We start from the raw sequence: 19,099 nt of genomic DNA on the forward strand, positions 1-19,099 counted from the left end.
TTTTACCGTCAGGCAGTAATGGTTGCAATAAACCAAAGAGATTTCATCGTAAACAGGACCTTGATTGATAAACTCACTCATACTTATTCTTGCTTACAGGATAACTGGGCCAGGTTGAGGAGGCTTTCCACAAGACAGCAGTCACAGAAGTCAGGATTCTATGGTGAGTTTGATTCCTTCTTCACTGACAGACGTTTGTTTTATGTCTGTCTTTGGGTTCTGGGCAGAATGAAGGTACTGGAGGATCTGAAAAACTTGAATATTCCCAAGAAAGCAGATAATGTAAAAGAAACACCGCAAAAAGCTTTTATTTTATAAGCACCACTGCAAAAAATGAGGAATCACTTCAAAACATATCAAATAGAAAATAATAATTTATTTTAACTTCGTTTTACTTAATGTTTGTAACTAATCATGATTTCGTTAGCTTGCTTGTAAAACTCTGTCCCTTCAAATCTACAAAGCAAAGGTTACTACAGTGAGCACTTAAAATTCCACAAACCACCTCCATCCACAACTTTCCCGTACATGCAAATTCTTCCGTCGGACTGCAATATTTGCAAACATGCTTTAAACTTCCATAAAGCTGCATGATATTTTGCTTTCTTGTAAAACCTTTAAGCTCTTGGGAACTTTAACCAGAAAAAAATGTTTAAATGTATATCCCAACTCCAAACACTGCTGGTTTGGTTATGTGCATTAAATCCTGAACCACACAGTTTAGGAGTTTTGAGTTGAAGCCTTGACCTAAATTATATATTAATGGTCACTCATATGAAACACATTCAACAAAGTAACATTATAAAATAGGGTTCCATTAAAAATACACACTGGCGGTTGTATTTTCGGCAGGAAAAAAAAAGCGTGTTTAACTTTTTTATATGAATATAGTTTAAACAAATTATTCTGTGAAAGTATGCTTAATAAAGGATCTTTTTGAAATTTAAACACTTTATGTAAAAGGTAGCAAGTAAAAAAGTACAATTGCTATTTGAAAAAAGCTGTTTGTTAATATTGCCTTCCAAATTAGTTAAGGGTGGTTTTTCTCCACTTAAAATAGAGCTATGGACACCCAGAGTTGCCGCGTTGGCCAATCGTGACTATAAACAGGATGACCGTATGTATCTTATATACAAAAACTTGCCGCATTGAACGAGGCAGGAATTTCTACCCCAACGGTAGCGTTCTCTTTTATGTACACAGCGCACAAGTGAAAATTATACAGTAGTCACGGATAAGAAGGAATTGTAGACTCTCGTGCCATCGGGTGATTTTGTGCCGTGGGTTAAGAGTTCTTGGATTGTCATCCAATTGTCAAATATCTTTTTATTCCTCTTCTTCATCATCTTTTTGTGGCTCAGTTCCAGGATGTTCATCTCCTTCCTGTCGTCGGCCGCTTGCTGCTCCTTCAGGCAATCCAGCCGGCTCTGCATCATGAACTCGCGCCGGCGCCTCTGCTCCTTGGCCTTCACCACGTGCTGCTTCCTCTCCTCCTTGCTCCAGTAGCGGCCCAGCTTCAGCTCGCTCACCGCGTCGTCGTCCGTGGTCATGCCGCTGCGCTCCTCGCGGATCTTGAGCGCGCGCTCGCGCAGCAGGCGGTCGCGCACCGGCCGCTTGGTGATGTAGCGCGTGCCGTCGCTGCGCACCTTCACCTTCCACTCCATCCTGGCTTCCGGCGGGCCGGCGGCGCTCAGGTCCTTGCACATGCTCACCAGGCTCATCTGGCTCTGCGCGTACTCCACGGCCGACTTCTGCTGGATCAGCTGCATGTAGCTCTGGTAGTGCTGCGCGTGCGCCGGGATGTGCGCGTGCTTGTAGGGCGAGTGCGGGAAGGGCGACAGGTAGGAGCCGCCCAGCTTGGGGCCGGGGCTCCCGCTGTCGTCGCCGGGCCTCCGCTCCCTGCTCTCCGGGGGCTGCCCGGGCTCCAGCTCTCGAGGCGGGGGAGGGCTGTAGCTGCTGGCGCTGCCCCCCTCGGGGTCTTCGGTGATGGCGAGCAGGTTCTTGGGGGACGGCCCGTAGGCTTCCGCAGCCCCCGCGGCCCCCTCGCTGCCGGCGCAGCTGCTGCCCTCGGCCGCTCTCCTCAGGGAGTTGTCGGGGGACGTCTCCAGGGTGAGCGGGGTGCTGCGGCAGCTCTCGCCCGTGTTGTAGGCGCTCGAGCTGTCTTTGTCGGATTTCTCGGGGAGCTCGGTGATGTCCGACAGCTCGTGCCTGCGGACGTCGACGCTGGTGTTGTAGTTGCGGAAGCCGCTGTGGTGCAGCATCCACGACTCGCGGTACTGCTCCCGGAGCTGCTGCATCTTGTGCGCCCGCACGATGCTCAGGCACTCCAGCTCGATGCTGCGCAGCTCCTCGTTCAGCAGCTCCAGCTCCTTGTCCACGCTCTCGGGGTCGCTCTTGCTGGCGTCCAGCGGGCTGCTGGCGTAGTACAGGCCGTAGGGGCTGCCGCTCTTGGCCTGGCACTTGAGCTCCAGCAGCTCCCGGAAGCGCTCGCACTCGTCCACGGGGATGCCCAGGTAGTCGGCGTCGGCGCAGTCGGCCGACAGGAAGGACTCGTTGCTGAACGGCAGGTCGCCGCTGCCCAGGGTGTCCTGGCTGCACGTGAGCTTCCTCTGCCCGGCCAGCGGGGTGGACGACGCGAGGGCGTCGTCGCCATTGTTCTCCTGCTCCGAGCTCTCGTCATTGCGCGTGCTCTCGTCGGTGCGCCCCACGCCGCTGTCCTTCTCGTGCTGGTTGGACAGGATGGTGGCTGTATCTGTGGTCCCCCCGTCTTCTTCATGCTTCTTCTAGAACAAGAACAAACGGCCACGGTGAGGGAGGCGCGGTTCCCAGGTGCCCCGTTTCCTGGAGGACAAGAGTTGCCGGCCAGGGTGGGCGCTGCTTCTCTAAGGCTGAGAGATGGCGGATGGCATCCGTACCTGGCCCTCAGGCAGACCCACCCGGGCTAAACACCTAGCTGCCGCCACCTCATTTCTCCCACCTGTAAGACGAGGGTTTCGGTCACCTTACCTCCGTGAAGGATCCTGCCCATTCCAGCACCCGGGGAGCAGGCTTACAGGCTTAAGGCTTAATTAGTGCCTTATGCGGACCCTCCCCACCGAGGTGGCACAGAAGGGAGCTAAAGGGCTCTAAGCGGCTCAGGCTACACCGAGGGAATTGCTCTACTTTTGAAAACATGACTCCATGCTTTCTAATCTGCATTAAAGCTGGCACGTGTTTTCCAAGCAGACACCAGGTCCGCTGGACCTCAGCAGGACTACCTGGCTTTGCAAGCCAAGCCAAGCCACACTCCCTTGGTGAGGAGGGTATTGGCTTGCCTCACACTAGTGTGCAGACGGAAGGCGCCTTCCAAGCTGGTGGGTTCATGGGGAACTTGCGCGGCATGGGGGAGATGGGGGCGCGGGGCTGTCACCGGCCGCAGCACGCTGGCCGTGAACTGCATGGCCCGGGGGAGATTGGGGGGGGGGGGGCGTCACCTGCTGCAGCACGCTGGCCGTGAACTGCATGGCCTGGTGGTGCTGCTCCTCCAGCATGTCCATGTGCAGGTGGTCCAGAAAGTCGTTTCGGTCATCGTCCATCCAGCCCTCGTCCAGCTGCGGAGAAGGAGCAGCCAACGTGGGCCTCAGACAAGGTTCCTTTTGCTTTCATTTTATTTACTTTTTAAAAGAGGACACTAACTTGGGGAAAAAGATTTCTGGGGCTCCCTCTGGGGGTCATGAAAATACAGTGTGCCCATTGTTTGGCTCTACCTCGGAAAACTAGCCCCCCTGCACCTTCAAGAGACCTTCTGCCCTAGGAAAGTCTCTGCTGTCCATGGTTTTGTTTTTTTTCCGGGGGACGCTCTTGCATCCCCGGTGGCTGCTTGCAGGGAAGCAGGCCCCCTATGAGGGGTCCGGGAGAGCTACCCTGCCTCCAGCTGGCTGGCCCACCCACAAGTTTAGCAGGCCCTGAAGACAAACTATTTGCAGGACAGACAGGAAGAGTTGTTTTTGACACAGACAGTGGGTCTGCTAACTAGCTGTTGGGGGCAAGGCCGTCACTTCTATCAGGCCCACGTCTTCCTAGAGCAGACTATTCAGGGGTCTGAGAGCTTAGAGCCCACGAGTCAGATGTGGACTGTCCGCGGCCACCTCTGTGCTACTGTGGCGGAGTCTGGCCATTGCTCCCGAGGCTATGTGGCCCCCAAAGCCAGACATATTTACTATCTGGCCCTCTAAGAAAAAGTTTTCTGATCAACGGTTCTTTCATTTTTTTTAAAATAAAAGCTGTAGTTTATGATTAAGATGTACATGGTGATGATTTAATATAAACATAGTGAAGTGATTCCTAGAGTCAAGCTCATTAACCCAGCATTTCCTCACAGGGCTACTGTTTTTGTGTGTGATAAGCACACCTGACATTTACTCTTAGCCAAGTTTTAGTAGCTACGTAATAGTACTAACCACGGCCACCATGCTGTACGTTCCCTACACTCTGCAGCTAGAGATGAGGCCACACAGAGCCAGCGGGAACACCTGTCAGGCTTTGGGAATGCAAACAGTCTTGACGGTTATGACCTTGGCTGTGTCTTCCAGCCCACACCCGCTATGTTCCCTTGTCTTCTCCTTCATGACCATTCCTACGCTAATGAGCCTGCTGGGCCTACGGTGTGATGTCAGCACTCTCCTTCAATGCTTAAAACATAAAACAGATTTTAGGTCACATCAAATGAGACAACTTTTTCAGGGTGAACAAAGTGCCTTCAAATTCAGATGCAGTAGTTGGGCAGTGGTCTGCAGTGCCACGGACTTGGGTTTTTGGTTAGAGAAATACAGACGCAGCTTCACGTGCAGGAAGCTGACTCACCTGGAGTTCGGGCCTTGCAATCAGTAAGGAAAAGTTCTTGTTTTCTTCACTGGTTAGGAGAGCCACAGCTTCTTCACGGTTCTGTACCTCTATCCCATTAATCTTAAACAAACAAAACCCAAAAACATAGTGAGGCAGTGGTGGAGGGGTGGACAAGAGCGTAATGAGATCATACAAAATCCTTCTCTCCTGTTCCAGGCCTATGTGTGTCACGCAGTCACAGCTGGAGCAGAGAACTTCCATGTAGCTTGCAAAGAATGCTCATTTGCAGAAGGAAAGGCCTTGCTCAGACTGGTCTATCAGTCAGCCGTGACGGGTGTACAAGGCAACTAATGTGGAAACTATGTGAACATAAGTGACTGAGACTCCAGAAGGCAGACTGAGAAAAATCACCATGTTGTGAAGAGGGAACATCTGAGCAATTTAATCAGACATAATACTCAGGCAGGAACATAAAGGGAATATACTAAAGCATTATTATAGACACTTTCAGATAATAGGGGAGAAAAAGCAGCAGCAGTTCTCCTGTGACCATTATGGAAGTTGAGGGCAAACAAGGAAACGGCATTATATGTGGTGTTCTGTGTGCCCAGTTGTTTGTCACTTGAACTTCGTTAGGACAGAAAGTCTAGTGGGAGGGACTCTCACAATTGGTCTTGGAGGGATGATTGCTCCCGGGCACACAGGACTGGTCTCCCCGAGCAGGAAGGGGACCCCTTCCACGCATCTCCTTAGGCCAGTGAACCAAGAGGCAACAAAGGGGGTGACTCTACTGGTCGGGGTGACTGAACCCAGTGACCAGCGGAGGCAGGTGGGGCCAGGGCCAGAACCCAGGACTTCTGTGCCCTGTAGTAAAAGCTAAAGGAAAGTGACAGCATCCCCAAATGCAGGCCCACAGATGAGTCAGCGCATTAGGAATGAAGATTTGGGTTTCTCCACCAGCCAGCGGTCCTTAAGCAGCAAGGCTGGGGTTGAAATCTGGGGGGGATGTAGACTGAGCCGTGGGAACAAGGGAAGACAAATGACTCACGGTGAGGTATGTCATGGCAGAGACCATCACAGGGGATAGGAGCGAGAGGAGGTAGAAGCTAAGCCTTGTGGGACACAATGGACCAAACAATCCTCTCCATTTCTCTGACATTCAAGAAGATTGTAGCTGAAACAAGCCGTTTCATTTTGACTCCAAAGAGCAACAGAGCTTCAGGTAAAGAAACTATCCTTAGAAGCCCTTCTAGGGTATGGTTAAATGTCAAGTTATGAAATTTAAAAGGCTTCTCCATCAATTTTACTAAATTTGCCAAGGATGTTCCTATTTTAAGGACAAGACCAAACTTGACACTCGTGGTCTAAAATTACTCCTTCAGAGCAATCTAAAATGGGATTTATTCTGGTTCACAAGGTGCAGACTATTGGTTTGACTTGGGCCAGCGGAGCTGTGCCCTTCAAAGAGAGTGAAAAGAAATGAGGTGCGTCTTCTGTAAGGTGCTGGGGCAGCTCTGTCCAGTTGTCCTTGGCCTCACCACTCCCTGGTGCGTGTTATTTTGCAGGGTTTTTGCTTTCCTCATTAACCTCGGCCTCACTATACATCTGACTTGGTGATCCTTGTTCCTTAACATCTTCTGCATTTTCAACCCTAAAGCTATTATCATCAACCATAAAAGGTGCTCTTCAGTGATAGGCAGGGGATGAGGCCTCTGGTCGAAAGCTGACCTACCTGGATAATGCGGTCTCCTTCTCGGATGCGCCCATCCTTGGCCGCGATGCTGTTAGGGTCGATCTGAAACACACACGGACAGGTCAGCTCGGAGTGGGTAACTAAGACACAGGTGAAAATAACCATCAGCACTTCTCGAAAGCTAATACGCAGTCCTGCTTGTCCCTACGTTTTTGTTTTGCACAGAAATAAAGACGACTTGGTGTCATGCAAGGAGAGACAAACATGGATTGATCTATTTCCAAGCCTTTTCCTGGGGGTGCTCTTGGATCCCTGCTTGGGCACCCTGTGACACGGCAGCGTGCGCAGACACTACCAACCTAAGGGGAAGGAGAGGCACAGCTGCCTCTCACCGTAGTCACAGAAATGAAAAGGCAAGTGTGTCGCAGAGCAGGGTACACCGCGCCCTTGGCTGGGCTCAAGAGCAACCACACCTTCTTTTACTAACTGCTTCCATTTTGGAAAATAACTTTAAAAATGAAATATAATGGAGACAGGTGGGATTAAGTATGGGAAAGATCCCCCCAAATGCAGTAACGGTGGACCATCTTAAGCTTGGTGCATAAAGTACATCCAAAGGAGTAATTACTAAGCCTAGTAAACACATCCCTTGGCTCGTCCCACAGAGAGAGGTTTTAATTTCCTGACAAAGCCGAGTCTCTGTGCTTGCAGAGATGGGAGTCTAAAGTATCCATACTGAAATCAGTGGCTTTGCGTTGTCTTCTCTAAGAAGATCCAGATAGCCTCCATCTGTACTTTGCAGATGCATTTAACTTACATGAATTCAACGATCTACACATTCAACCAAAAGGAAAAAGAAAGAGATAAAGAAATACTTTAAAAAGTGTAAATGATTCCATCTACCATCCCATTCAATGAACATGAGAAGGGAAATGGGAATCTGCTGTCCCCTCGGGGTTGAACACACAAAACCATGTAAACGGCTCCATTTTATGGCCGATTTGCAGGCTTCTCAAGGGTAGTTTCGCCTTGTATGCTGACATTTGAACTTAACCCCCACGTAAAGCTGTACCTCTGTGGACTGTGTGATGAAGGGGAGAAAGACATCTGTGTCTTTCCAAAGACTTCTCAATGAGCCAGAGTTAAGGCTGGTTAACAGAACAGGAAAACAACAACAACAACAACAAACCCAAAAAACCAAAAACCTCCTCTGGTCTTGAGATGATAGTTACAGACACTCAGCCTTCATACCTCACTTATATAAATCCCAATGTCATCTTCATCATCTGTCCGGTAGCACACGGTGAGGCCCAGCTTGTCCTGGCTGTTCATTCTGTAGAGATCCACTTCCTAGACAAAGAAAAGGCATTTCCGGTGAGCCTCCAGCAGGCAGGGAGAGCTGGGAGGGGTCAAAAGCTTTAAAAATATTTGGTTTCAATGATGAACTGGATTTCTTTGTATTTGATTGTGTAGAGTGGTTAACTGACTAAACAAAAAGTGATTATGGACACAGGATCAATGCCCACGGCATTTCTGACCTTTCAGTCAATATAAAGTCATTTTGAAAATAGTTATTTCATTGATCCCCCCCAAAGAAAAATTACCTATATTTCACTCAGTGTCAAGACTTCTGGGGTAGGGCTTTTAAAAAGCATTCTTTCGATGTCTGCCACAAACGAGAATATTTCCATACCCCAAACCATCCAGCCATTTCAGAACAAATGTTTCCAATGTGTTCCGTTAGATTATTTCACGTTGCGTTCCCTTAATATTCACAGTAATAGAACTTGCAAACAGATTACACATAAATTGATCCAAGAAAGGAGGGTAACGTGATAGCGCGCAATTAATGCTTTCCACAACAGCTGTGATATTTACAGTCGAGAAATTAGTTTCAGCCGCTATTACTGCAAATTAAATAAGATAAAAGCAAAGTGAGCCCAAATGCGAGACACATGAGCACAGGGAACGCCACTGTATTTGCCAATTAGTCTGCACTTCAGAATGAAGTCAGAACTTTGAAAATTGTTGGAGCCTTGGGAGGAAGTTCTGGGTTTTCTGAAAGTATCAACGAGCCAAGTGGCCCTCTCCGCCACACTGCCAGCTGTCCCTGCAAGATTCTGCAGCACTAAGCCGAGGCCCATTTGAAGGGCTGCCTGAGAAGAAGGTCTCCAGCAGGTCTCTCGGTCTGGTTTTTACCGTTGACTGCTCACCAACCAGGAGGGTGGAGGTGCTGAGAGAATGGGTCTCTGAAACCACAGTCTCTGGGGACCACTTCCTCTCCCCCTACTATTCTTGGGAGGGTGATAAGGATGCAGTTGTCTTTGTGGGGAAGCTCAAAGCAGTTATGTCAAAGCAGATATTTCCTGAACCCTCCCCTGTGAAAGGCAAGGGTCCCAACAACAAACACCATGGACACTTTCAAGGTAGAAGAATAGCAGGTGCAAATGTCCTGAGCCAGTAATGCCAAAGCCCTGTGTGCAAGGAAGAGAGAGGTGGGCTGAGCACGCTCAGGCATGAGGCCAGACCAGGTTTGGAGAATCCCACAGGCCAGCATGAGGAGCTGGGATCTCACTTCACCGTTGCGGGAACCCATGAACAAGTTCTCAGCAAGGACTGCCCTGATCTGATGGACTCTTTTCTGCAGTCTTTCTGGCTGATATATGGAATGTAATGTGGTGGTGAAGGGTTGGGCTCTGAAGACAGGGCAGACCTGTGTTCAGATCCCAAATCGACCTTTTCCGAACACCTCCATCACGGGCCAGTGGCTGTATCTAAGCCTGTCTCCATCCTGCTGCTCAGGCTGGGTGAAGACTCCATGAGGTCAGGCACGCAGAGCTCTTCAGCACAGTGCTCGGCCCAGGGGAAGTTAACAGGAAATGGCAGTGTAATTATTACTGCAGGTATGTTTACTCGCCTGAACTCTCAGAACTTGCTTATAGCAGAGTGGCTATATTTCACGTGCCCCTCCCCCCAATAAGATAACTTTATTTTCCGAACATTGATATGTTAATTAATTCACTGACTTCCTAATTATAGCTTTAGCAATATGGCAAATTTTCATTAAGCAAAATCCCATTAATTTCTGATACTTCAGTTGAGTTGGATAGAAATTTCTTTCCTCACGTTTTGAGAACTAAACTAAGCACAGTAATGGAGAACGCATGCGTTTGAGGGTCACATTTAACTATAAGGGCCGATTCTTTCCAAATACTTTGGAGTAACCAATTTGCATACCTCACATATATTATTGGTCACACATTCTCCTCAACACATGCCCACATCTCTGTCTCAGGTCACACTTCCTTGGGTCTGGCTAAAACGAAAGACTCTCTCCGTGTTGGCCCTTCGCACCGTTAGTGTGAATCAGGAATTTCATGCTTGTTTTTTGGGTCCAACTGCACAACTGTAGCCAAACGCTGCCACCGAGCCCTGTGCTATCTGGCGGATGCCAGAGGGTTCGGGAACAGGTCCGTGAGCAACCAAAGCAGAGAGAGAGAGAACAGGAAAGGTTGTAGGAAGAAAAATGAGGAAGACAATAAATGTGATTTTTCCTTTTAACAGAAGCACAAATGGTGATATGAATTGGAGCTTTTTCTGAATAACTGGCCGCCAAGGTGAGTATCAAAGCATAAAAGATATCACAGTTCCACTGGGCTTTATTCCAGTGCTCAAAGTGAGCTTCCACGTGTGGTTGTGAGGAGGAAGTGCAGAAATGGAGGGGAGGGTTTAGAAACTACTATCGCATTTGGATGTTGTCATAATATCCAAGAACAAGATGAGCAAGCTTGGCTTACTGACCAAAGGGTGCATTGTTCGGGTACTCTCGACTCAAGCAGCAAGCTGGATATGGGGCGAGCTATACAGAGTCCCACACGGTAGAACCACTTACTGGTCAGTGACACAATGAAACTTAAACCGGTCAACCTGGTTGGTCCTCATGGTTTATCAGTATAGACAGTCTGAGAAACACAACTCTGTGCTACACATGTAGAATTGACGGCTCCATTTGAGAACCCAGCAAAGTGAAAAGTCTGGAAATCATGTCTTGGAAAAGAACAGCATAATGTACTAGGGTTATTCAAGTCGGAAAAAGGAAGGCTCATAAGGAATGGGACAGCTGAAGGTCTGCTATATAAAAAGGACTACATTTATTTGGCTTAGTTTCCCAAATGTAGGGAGTCTGCTGTCTTAAGTTGTTGAGTAAATGATTTCAATAAAAACCTAACTTGAAAAGCATTTCTACTCTATTTTTTGGTCAGGATTTTGACTGACAGATATTTGGAGACCGAGGAAGCTATAAATGTGGACATCAGTTCATGCTGCGATTGGTGGGTGTTTTTTCTTGTACTTTTCTGAATCTGCCAGTTCCTTTCAACAAATCTTTTATAACCAGGCAGGAAACTTTCTTTGAACAAAATGCCAGGCTAGAAAGGAATACATCCTACAGTGTTTATTGCTTTAAAATAGTTTCACCTGAATCCCTGATACCTGACTCATGGATAATCCCTTACGCTCTCCTTAAACACATTTCCTATGTTGCCATTGACCCCGTATGTGATTAGCAAATAAAAGATTTCCAACACACACTGTTGGAAATGACACACATACATGATGGTCAAACATTCCCACATTTGCGCATGGGAGACAAGAGGTTTTCATTACCCGATCTATTCCCAGTTAGCGATACTCTGAGAAGGCGGTGCTCCCTTCCTACAGCAGAAAAGATTTAGCCAACATTGCATTTAGCCTTTAAATCCCATTGCAAATCCTCCCGGGACAGACTGTCATGGCGACTGTCCCATTCTCACTGGTCAGAGTTGACTTAAATACGGCAAAAGCTGAATTCCATCCTTGACGTGGATGAGAAGCTGGCTCTGGCCTCACACACACGTCCGTGCAAACACACACACACACACACAAACATGACAGGGCAGAGCCCAAGAGGAGCCGGCTCTCATCTGAAACACTTGCCCTGAGTATGTGAAAGCTTTCTCTTCCACCCCCTGTACCGGTTGGCTGTGAAGCAAACTTTAGGACTTGATTTGATTTTTAGAACAGATTCAAGAATGGGCATGTAACTCTAGTTTAGGGGGTAGTCCTCTGGGAATAGCTTTCTATCTTAGAAATGGTCTGGTTTTAAAAAGGTTGAGTGGTATGGGCTAGACAAATGCTGATATTACATTGCCAGTAGCAGTAAAGGAAAGGGTACTCTGAAGTTTACTCCAGGTGTGTTCTGGACATTGATATTAGCCAGGACGGCTTGGGCTATGACTTCTTCCTGTGTTACCTGGGTCTTCTGAGGAATGCTAAAGGAAGACTGGAAAGTCACATTTAGAAGGCAGGTGCTATAACATAGCTATGGTCACTCGGTTTCCAAGGGATGGTTCAACATCACAAAGAGCCTGGTTGCTCATAGTTAAGCAGAGTTAAGCAAGCTATGCTTGAAAGGCTTTCAGAAGCTCTTGAAAGACAACACTGTAAGAACTGCTACTGTCTTGGCTGTATAAATCTGATTTTTACCTGGGTGGCTCATCCAGGTTATAATTAAAGCCATAGGAGGGGAATAAGGAGTTTTGAAGTTAAAAATAAAAAAAGGTCTAGCCTGATGGAGTGTGCACAGTAGGTGGCTCAAAACTGAATGAATGAACTTAAGAGTCCAAGGCAGAGGGGCACCTGGGTGGCACAGTGGTTAAGCCTCTGCCTTCGGCTCGGCGTGATCCCGGAGTTCTGGGATCGAGGCCCGCATCGGGCTCCTCTGCTGGGAGCCTGCTTCTTCCTCTCCCACTCCCCCTGCTGTGTTCCCTCTCTCGCTGGCTGTCTCTATCTCTGTCAAATAAATAAAATCTTAAAAAAAAAAAAAAAAAAAGAGTCCAAGGCAGAAAAAAAAAATCCACATGAACAACACCCCTGGCTGTGCCACGAACAAGGTGATCTTGGGAAGGTCACTTCACTTCTCTGAACTGTCTCGGCTATTCTAGAATTTCCTAACCAGATATGATCTTTGGGGCTTAGCAGACCATTCTCCAAACTCTCTGGGTGGCTCATACATTCTCAACATCGTATTCTGCCTCTAAGCTAAACACAGAGCCTTACGCAACTGAGCACATCACTGAAAGCTTAGAGGTTATCAATACATATCTGTCTGTGATGATGGAGATAAGATTTCAAAGAAGACCATTAATCAAACTGGTATGAATAATGTATTAGCATTATCTGGATTACAGCTCCCCACCACTGGTGTCCTGTTGCTTACTGGTCTAGATGGACTGTGGGATAAAAATGAACTGCTAAGCCTGACATTTCAGATGAAATTGAAACGATAGCCCAATTAAGAGAATTAATGGGGCCATTCCACCTGGGTGATTCAAGCTTTCTGTTTTAACGTCAGCCACTTTAATCAGAGGGGATCCCAAAGACTGATTTCAACAGCTTATCCCACACCAGGAAGACGGGTCACTGAAGCATAACTCTACCTTATCAGTTCAGAACTGCTGTGCATATTTCTTTAAATTATCTCCACCCTTTCTGTATCTATGCATGGCGCGGGCTATGTGCAACACAGAGGTGTCTCTGAAGAGGCTGCACTTCCCTTCAAGAACCTTCCTTTGAGAAAGGGTAATAAGGCATTTATTCCTTCACTCAACAAATGTTTATGGGGTGCCCACCATGTGCCAAGCCCTATCTAGGCACGAGGAGTGTAACCACGAATGAATTGGGCAAGAGCCTAGCTCTCACGGAAATTGTATTCTAGTGGGGGAGCCAGGGAAATGGCACTGTGGGGGTAGGAATGCTCTAGACAGAGTGGCTGGGAAGCTTCTCTGGAGGTGACATGTGGACAAAAGACAGAGCAGGACAGGGCCACGCTAGGATCTGGGCAAGTGCTCTGTGGGCTGAGAGCAGAGCAGGTGGGAAGGTCCTGGTGTGCAGATGGTAGTACGAAGAATGGGCAAGTGCCGACTGTACTGAGAATGGGGTGAGGAGGCCGACTCAGTGAGGGCAGGGCCGGTCAGGGAAGGTTTCCTGAAGAAGCCCTTGAGCTGTGCCTTAAAGGCTAAAGACAAATGTACAGATTGGCTGGGGCATCCTGTCTCATCTCCAGGACAATGCCAATTCCCTAGTGACCTACTTAGGTTACTTGATGAAAGCAGGTTCGGAGGTCATTTTGGTCTCCCTGTTGAAACTATGGCTTTTCTTTCTTTTCTCACCTCAAAATGACATCATCAGAACACAACACATAGGTGAGGGTAGCTTCACAGCCTGGAGGGGGGGCTACTGATGAATCAACTGGGAAATTAACACAACAGATTAAGGAAAAAGCCTTCTTCAGACGTCTATTTTCCTTGTTAATTGCCTACAGGAAGATCTGGAGCAGGTGTTCAGTACCTGAAAATTTATGGGTAATTATGTGGCTGCTCAACCCTTGGATATACTTGGGTATAATCCTTTCAGCTTTACGCAGTTTCACAATAACAGGGATTTGACACTTACCTAAATGTGATCATTTTGTGTGCTTTAAAAGACGGAACATCTGTTTTTCTCTGTGCATTTGCTTCCATAATATCCCAACACACTCATCTATTTTCCTCCTATATAATATCTGCGGAACTAGTTATTTTTCAAAAGGTGTGGGATGTTGATCACATTCAACCCAGATGATGAGTGGTGTGTTGAGACTGACCCCTAACTCAAAATACGCCTGCTCTTTTTGTACTCTAACCACAAAGTGAATGGAACACAGCAGAGACCGAGTGTGGACTGTTCTAAGGAATCTGGTGAGAAGCATGGATGACAGGTACATGCCACCTTCCCTAAAAACTGGGTCTGCTTTAGGAAACTCCATTCTTGGCAACGAGGTTTGTTTATTAGCATTCTGGAACTGACCAGACTACTGTCCGAGGATGTGCCTATGAAACGGGACAGTAGTGGAAGTACACTGTTCTCTCTACAGAAGATTCCCTCCCGCTAAGCGGCCACACTGAGCTTCACCACCGGACTTAGGATGGGCCTCTTATCCCAAACCACCAGGTTCACTTTATGAGAGGTGCTTACTTCACAGAAATAACCTGGTGACATCTCGGCTGCTAAGGACAAAGTCCAGAGTGTGAAGGCAACCTTCCTGCCTGGCGTGGACCCATAAGCATATCTTGGCTTTCTTAGGAGATGACAAGCTCCTGTCTAACAATCCTAACGGCTCAGGAACTGCAAGGGGCGTGAACTCCTGAAGGGCAAGCAGGGTGGTGACTTCCTGATTTTGCATTTCTAGCACCAGTGTCGTCAGTATAACAGATGCCCAGTGAAAGCAGGCACGTCGGGAGGAAAATCATCACGGATGTCAAGTCTCATGGCATCAAAGATCTAATTTAAAACACCCAGCTGATTTTCTAAATACTTGGGTTGTTTGTCTCTGCTGTTCACTCATGAAAAGAAAGAAGTCTATGCTGAAAGGAACGCACAGCCAAAGCCTTGCTGATCTGACCCACGACAAGAGCCAGTGGAAGCCTGGACTTCTTCACCTCTAGGTTGGGCCCCTCCGACTTGAATGTGCACCTGGGGATCTTGTGAAATGCAGATTCTGCCTCGGCAGGTCTGAGGGCCAAGAGTCTGCATCTCCTGCCACCTCCCAGGTGACGCCGTGCTGGTCCAGCACACTGTGAGAAACAGACTCTAGGGAACTGCTGTAGGGTGGCTTCTGCCGAAAGCAAGATGCTCTCAGGTAGTTCGCACTGAGGAAGCTTCCCTGCGGAAGGCCGACTCAGCCTGGGCTAGCCGCGACCCTTCTTTAACACCAGCGGAGCTCCTGAGAAAGAGAGCAGGGGCTGGGGCGGGTCGGCCTGGCTCCCAGCCCTCAGCAGGTGCCACGGATGAGGAGCGAGGGGTTGGGTAACCCTGCCTGGTGCCCACTGTGTGGCACCTTGTATTCGTGGGCAGTTGAAGCTGTCTGAGACTGACTGACTGAGGCGGTCATAGAGCATTGCCTTTGCAATAAATTCACCTTAGCTGACATGAGTTGCGTTGGGTTAAAGCAAAACAGAAAACAAACAGTGGTTCTGGTGGTATTCAGATAAAACAAAAATATTGTAAGGCAGGATGGGCCAAATGGGGCAGACACCGTGGGAACTCTGTGACCTTCCAGAGAGCATCTCAAGCTCTTTCAGACACGAGCATTTCTCCAGGAAGAAACCATAGGTTCCATCAGGTTCTGCAAGGTGTTAGATACTAAAAGAGATCACTAGTATAGAGTCAAGTTTAACTTAGTGTCCGTGACTTACCAAGTCTACACAATACAGCCAACCCTTGAACAACATGGGTTTTAACCACATGCGTCCACTTACATGTGGATTGTTTTCGATAAATACAATACGGTACTGTCAATGTATTTTCTCTTATTTTCTTTTCTCTAGCTTACCCGACTGTGAGAATACGGTATGCGTTAATTACCTGTTCGTGTTATCGGTAAGGTTTTTGGTCAACGGTAGGCTAGTAGTTAAATTTTTGGAGAGTTAAAAGTTAGACGTGGATTTTTGACTGCGCAGGGGGTCAGCACTCCTAATCCCTGTGTTGTTCAGAGTTCAGTTAGACTCTGTCAATCTAGCTCCTGAGATATTTAACAGCTTTCGAAAGACTTCTACTTTGTCACAGTTACACTGATCATCAAAAAGCGTGTTGTCCTATAAAGATTGTTAAATAGCCCTTCTTCTTGTAAAGCACTATTCCAGAGAACTCTAGACCCAGAAAATGCTAAGAGGTACTTGGCCAAAGAGAAGGTGTTAGATCAAAAAAAAAATATGTTGGGGCGCCTGGGTAGCGCAGTCGTTAAAGCGTCTGCCTTTGGCTCAGGGCGTGATCCCGGCGTTCCGGGATCGAGTCCCACATCGGGCTCCTCCGCTATGAGCCTGCTTCTTCCTCTCCCACTCCCCCTGCTGTGTTCCCTCTCTCGCTGGCTGTCTCTCTGTCACATAAATTAATAAAACCTTTAAAAAAAAATATGTTGGGGTAATCCTGTCTACTGTGTCTGCTCCCCTTCTCCAGGGCATTTACCGTGCTCTTTAACACATCCGGGACTGCGAAGTCCTCTGGGATGAAATTCTGTTCACTGTGCTTCCCTCGGACATTCTCAAACACAGTTAATGTGGAACCCCATTTGCACACACTGCGTGTAACACGCTCAGAACGAGTGTCCTGGGGGAGGCACTGGCTGCTTCGCGAACTAGCCCTGAAGCTGGGGAGGTGGGAAATTGTCAATGACAGGCAGAGCCGCTGGTTTTCTGAAAGGCACAAGGCAACATTTCACACAGCCATCCATCAGTGGGCGGCAAGAACTGTGGCCTGTGGAGGACGGCGTGCAGAACAGAAGCAGTTCTGGGTCAGAATGACCGCCATCCCAGTTCAGACCATAGGCATTTAGCAGGAAATTTAAATTTTTCAAACAATGTCCCCGAGTCCGTCATGACTCTATGGACAAGTACACTGATTGGTCCCCAGGAGGCTTTAGGGGAGCAGCCAGTGAAGGTGGTGTTTGAACACGGTGACGGATCTGTGTCCTCTCTTCTGGCACAAAAACCCTCGGTAAGCGTAAAGGAGAGCTCGAGGATCACGACCGTCTTCCACTCATCTGCTACCCCAGTCCCTGCCCCAGAACTTGACTGCCACGTAGCAACCCATCGGCCTCACGCGTGTTGGCGGGGCAGCCCAGACTGCACAGTGCGGCCAGACGGCTGGATAAAACAGTATTGGATTTTTCCTCGCTGGCCTTCTGACGGAGCCGCAGGGTTACCCTTGACATCAGGAATCTTTCTAAAAGGTACCTGATTACCCTAGTCGGTAAAGTCAGCTTTGAAAAAATGCTCTTGTATTTTTTGGAAACACTCTGAAATATAGCAACCAGTGTTTGCCCAGAAGTATAAGTAAGTACATCTTGAAAGGTGACTTTTCTCTATTTTCTCTCTCTCTTATTAAAAGACAAATGAAAGCTGGAACTGTAAACTGATGTTCTCTAGGGGAGGTGGGTCGGGGGCGTGAAACAGGTGAAGGGGATGAAAAGTACACTTCTCTCGATGAGCACTGAGAAACCTACAGGACTGTTGAGTCACTCTACTGTACGACTGAAACTAACGTAGCGCTGTATGTTAGTTATGCTTGAATAACTAACGCTTAGAGGCCACCCCTGGAGGCCAGTGGGACCTTAAACATCATCTAGAATCACATCCGAGTCATATTTGGCCTCAAATAACTTAAGGAGAGTTTTGGATTTGCTAATTTTTTCAAGCTCAATGTTAGAAAACGTTGGGCAAACCCTTTTGTGTTGGTGCGGGCAAGCACCCACCCTAATGACTTATCCACCTGCTCTTGCCTTTGAGTAAAAGTGGCGATGACTTCAAGAGGAGAAAGGCGGGGAAGCTCAGTGTAGTTATGAGAATATATGGAGTTTAGAGCCTGATAAGAGGAGATAACATGAGTTCAAAGAAAGATGAGAAGTTGATGGAAAAAGTAGAAACCACAGATATCGACATAAAGACATGAGTAGAAAGTAGATGAAATGAACCAGTGGAGAAAAAAGCAGAAAATAAGGGGGGAGGAAAGCAGTTCTACCTAATGAATTTGTAATATAGTAGAAAATGAAATAAACTGTGTAACAAAAAGAAAAAAAAAAGATGCACGACAGGACTCGCTACCCTACCTTTTACATAATTTTGATTTAAAAAAACTCCTACATTTCTGCTTTGGGATCAGACTGTTACATTCTATTCTGAAAGGGGGGGGTGGGGAAGAAAAGCCGAATTATGCCTTTAAATGGCATGACTGAAAGTGGTTCTTTTGAAAGAAATCCGCTCACAGTGGCTCTTTCATTAAACCCATAAACTACATCTATGCTCACAGAGACCTTGTTCGTCTTAGTAATGACTCCTAAAGTGAGACAGGGATGTTCTTACCTCCAACTCCAGCTCCTCCCTGTCCATTTCCTGATGCATGCCTCCAATGTAGTCATTGGGGTCATAGTACTCGTGGGCCGAGGGATGCCTGAAAACAGAAGAAAGACCTTTATGGCCTGCTTGTGCCTGAAAGTCGCTGCTTTCATCCTCCCAACCTTGCCGGCCCCCCAGTTCTCAGGGCCGGAGCACTGCCTTAGCCCGCTTCTCCCTGGCTTCTCAGCGGTGTCGGGACCTCCCCTAACACTTCCATCCTCTACGCCGAAGTCTGTCCCGCTGGAAGAAGAAGCTGCTCCCAGGGACCATCCTCTCGCCAACTAGTCATGTGAGTCAACAGGACTCATTTCTCACTCAGTCCCTAGGGAGCAGACACAGTCCTTGTTCCTGCTTATTGCTTCACTGTTAGATTTGCTCTTTGGGGAGAAAAAGGCTGGACTTCAGGCAACACTCAAGGATATGTGCTGGCCTCTGAGTCCGGTCCAAAGGGCTGGGCCTGAAACAACGAGGCTACCATCTAGGACAGTGTCTTTCCAAACTTCTGTGATGGTTCCACCACAAGGAACAGGTTTGATATGAAAACCAAGTAAGCACATACGTGTATATAATGAAGGTACTGGATACACGCACATGGATATAAGCAGACATGCATACA

General features: G+C 47.7%; 1 protein-coding gene across 2 annotated transcripts in view; it reads right to left on the minus strand.

Moving 5' to 3' along the window:
* Positions 1-356: 356 nt before the first annotated feature.
* PDZRN3 (PDZ domain containing ring finger 3) overlaps positions 357-19,099 on the minus strand; it is a 235,668-nt gene continuing 216,925 nt past the window's right edge. For both annotated transcript variants that reach the window (XM_026501248.4, XM_026501249.4), the window contains 6 exons: positions 18,451-18,538; positions 7,769-7,867; positions 6,557-6,619; positions 4,843-4,944; positions 3,474-3,590; positions 357-2,783 (listed from right to left, as the gene is read on the minus strand). In XM_026501248.4, coding sequence (XP_026357033.2) covers positions 1,218-2,783; positions 3,474-3,590; positions 4,843-4,944; positions 6,557-6,619; positions 7,769-7,867; positions 18,451-18,538 — 2,035 coding nt within the window. In that variant the 3' untranslated portion in view covers positions 357-1,217. The remainder of the gene's footprint in view (positions 2,784-3,473; positions 3,591-4,842; positions 4,945-6,556; positions 6,620-7,768; positions 7,868-18,450; positions 18,539-19,099) is intronic.

The sequence above is a fragment of the Ursus arctos genome, unplaced genomic scaffold (assembly GCF_023065955.2).
Source record: "Ursus arctos isolate Adak ecotype North America unplaced genomic scaffold, UrsArc2.0 scaffold_14, whole genome shotgun sequence".
Lineage (NCBI taxonomy): Eukaryota > Metazoa > Chordata > Mammalia > Carnivora > Ursidae > Ursus > Ursus arctos.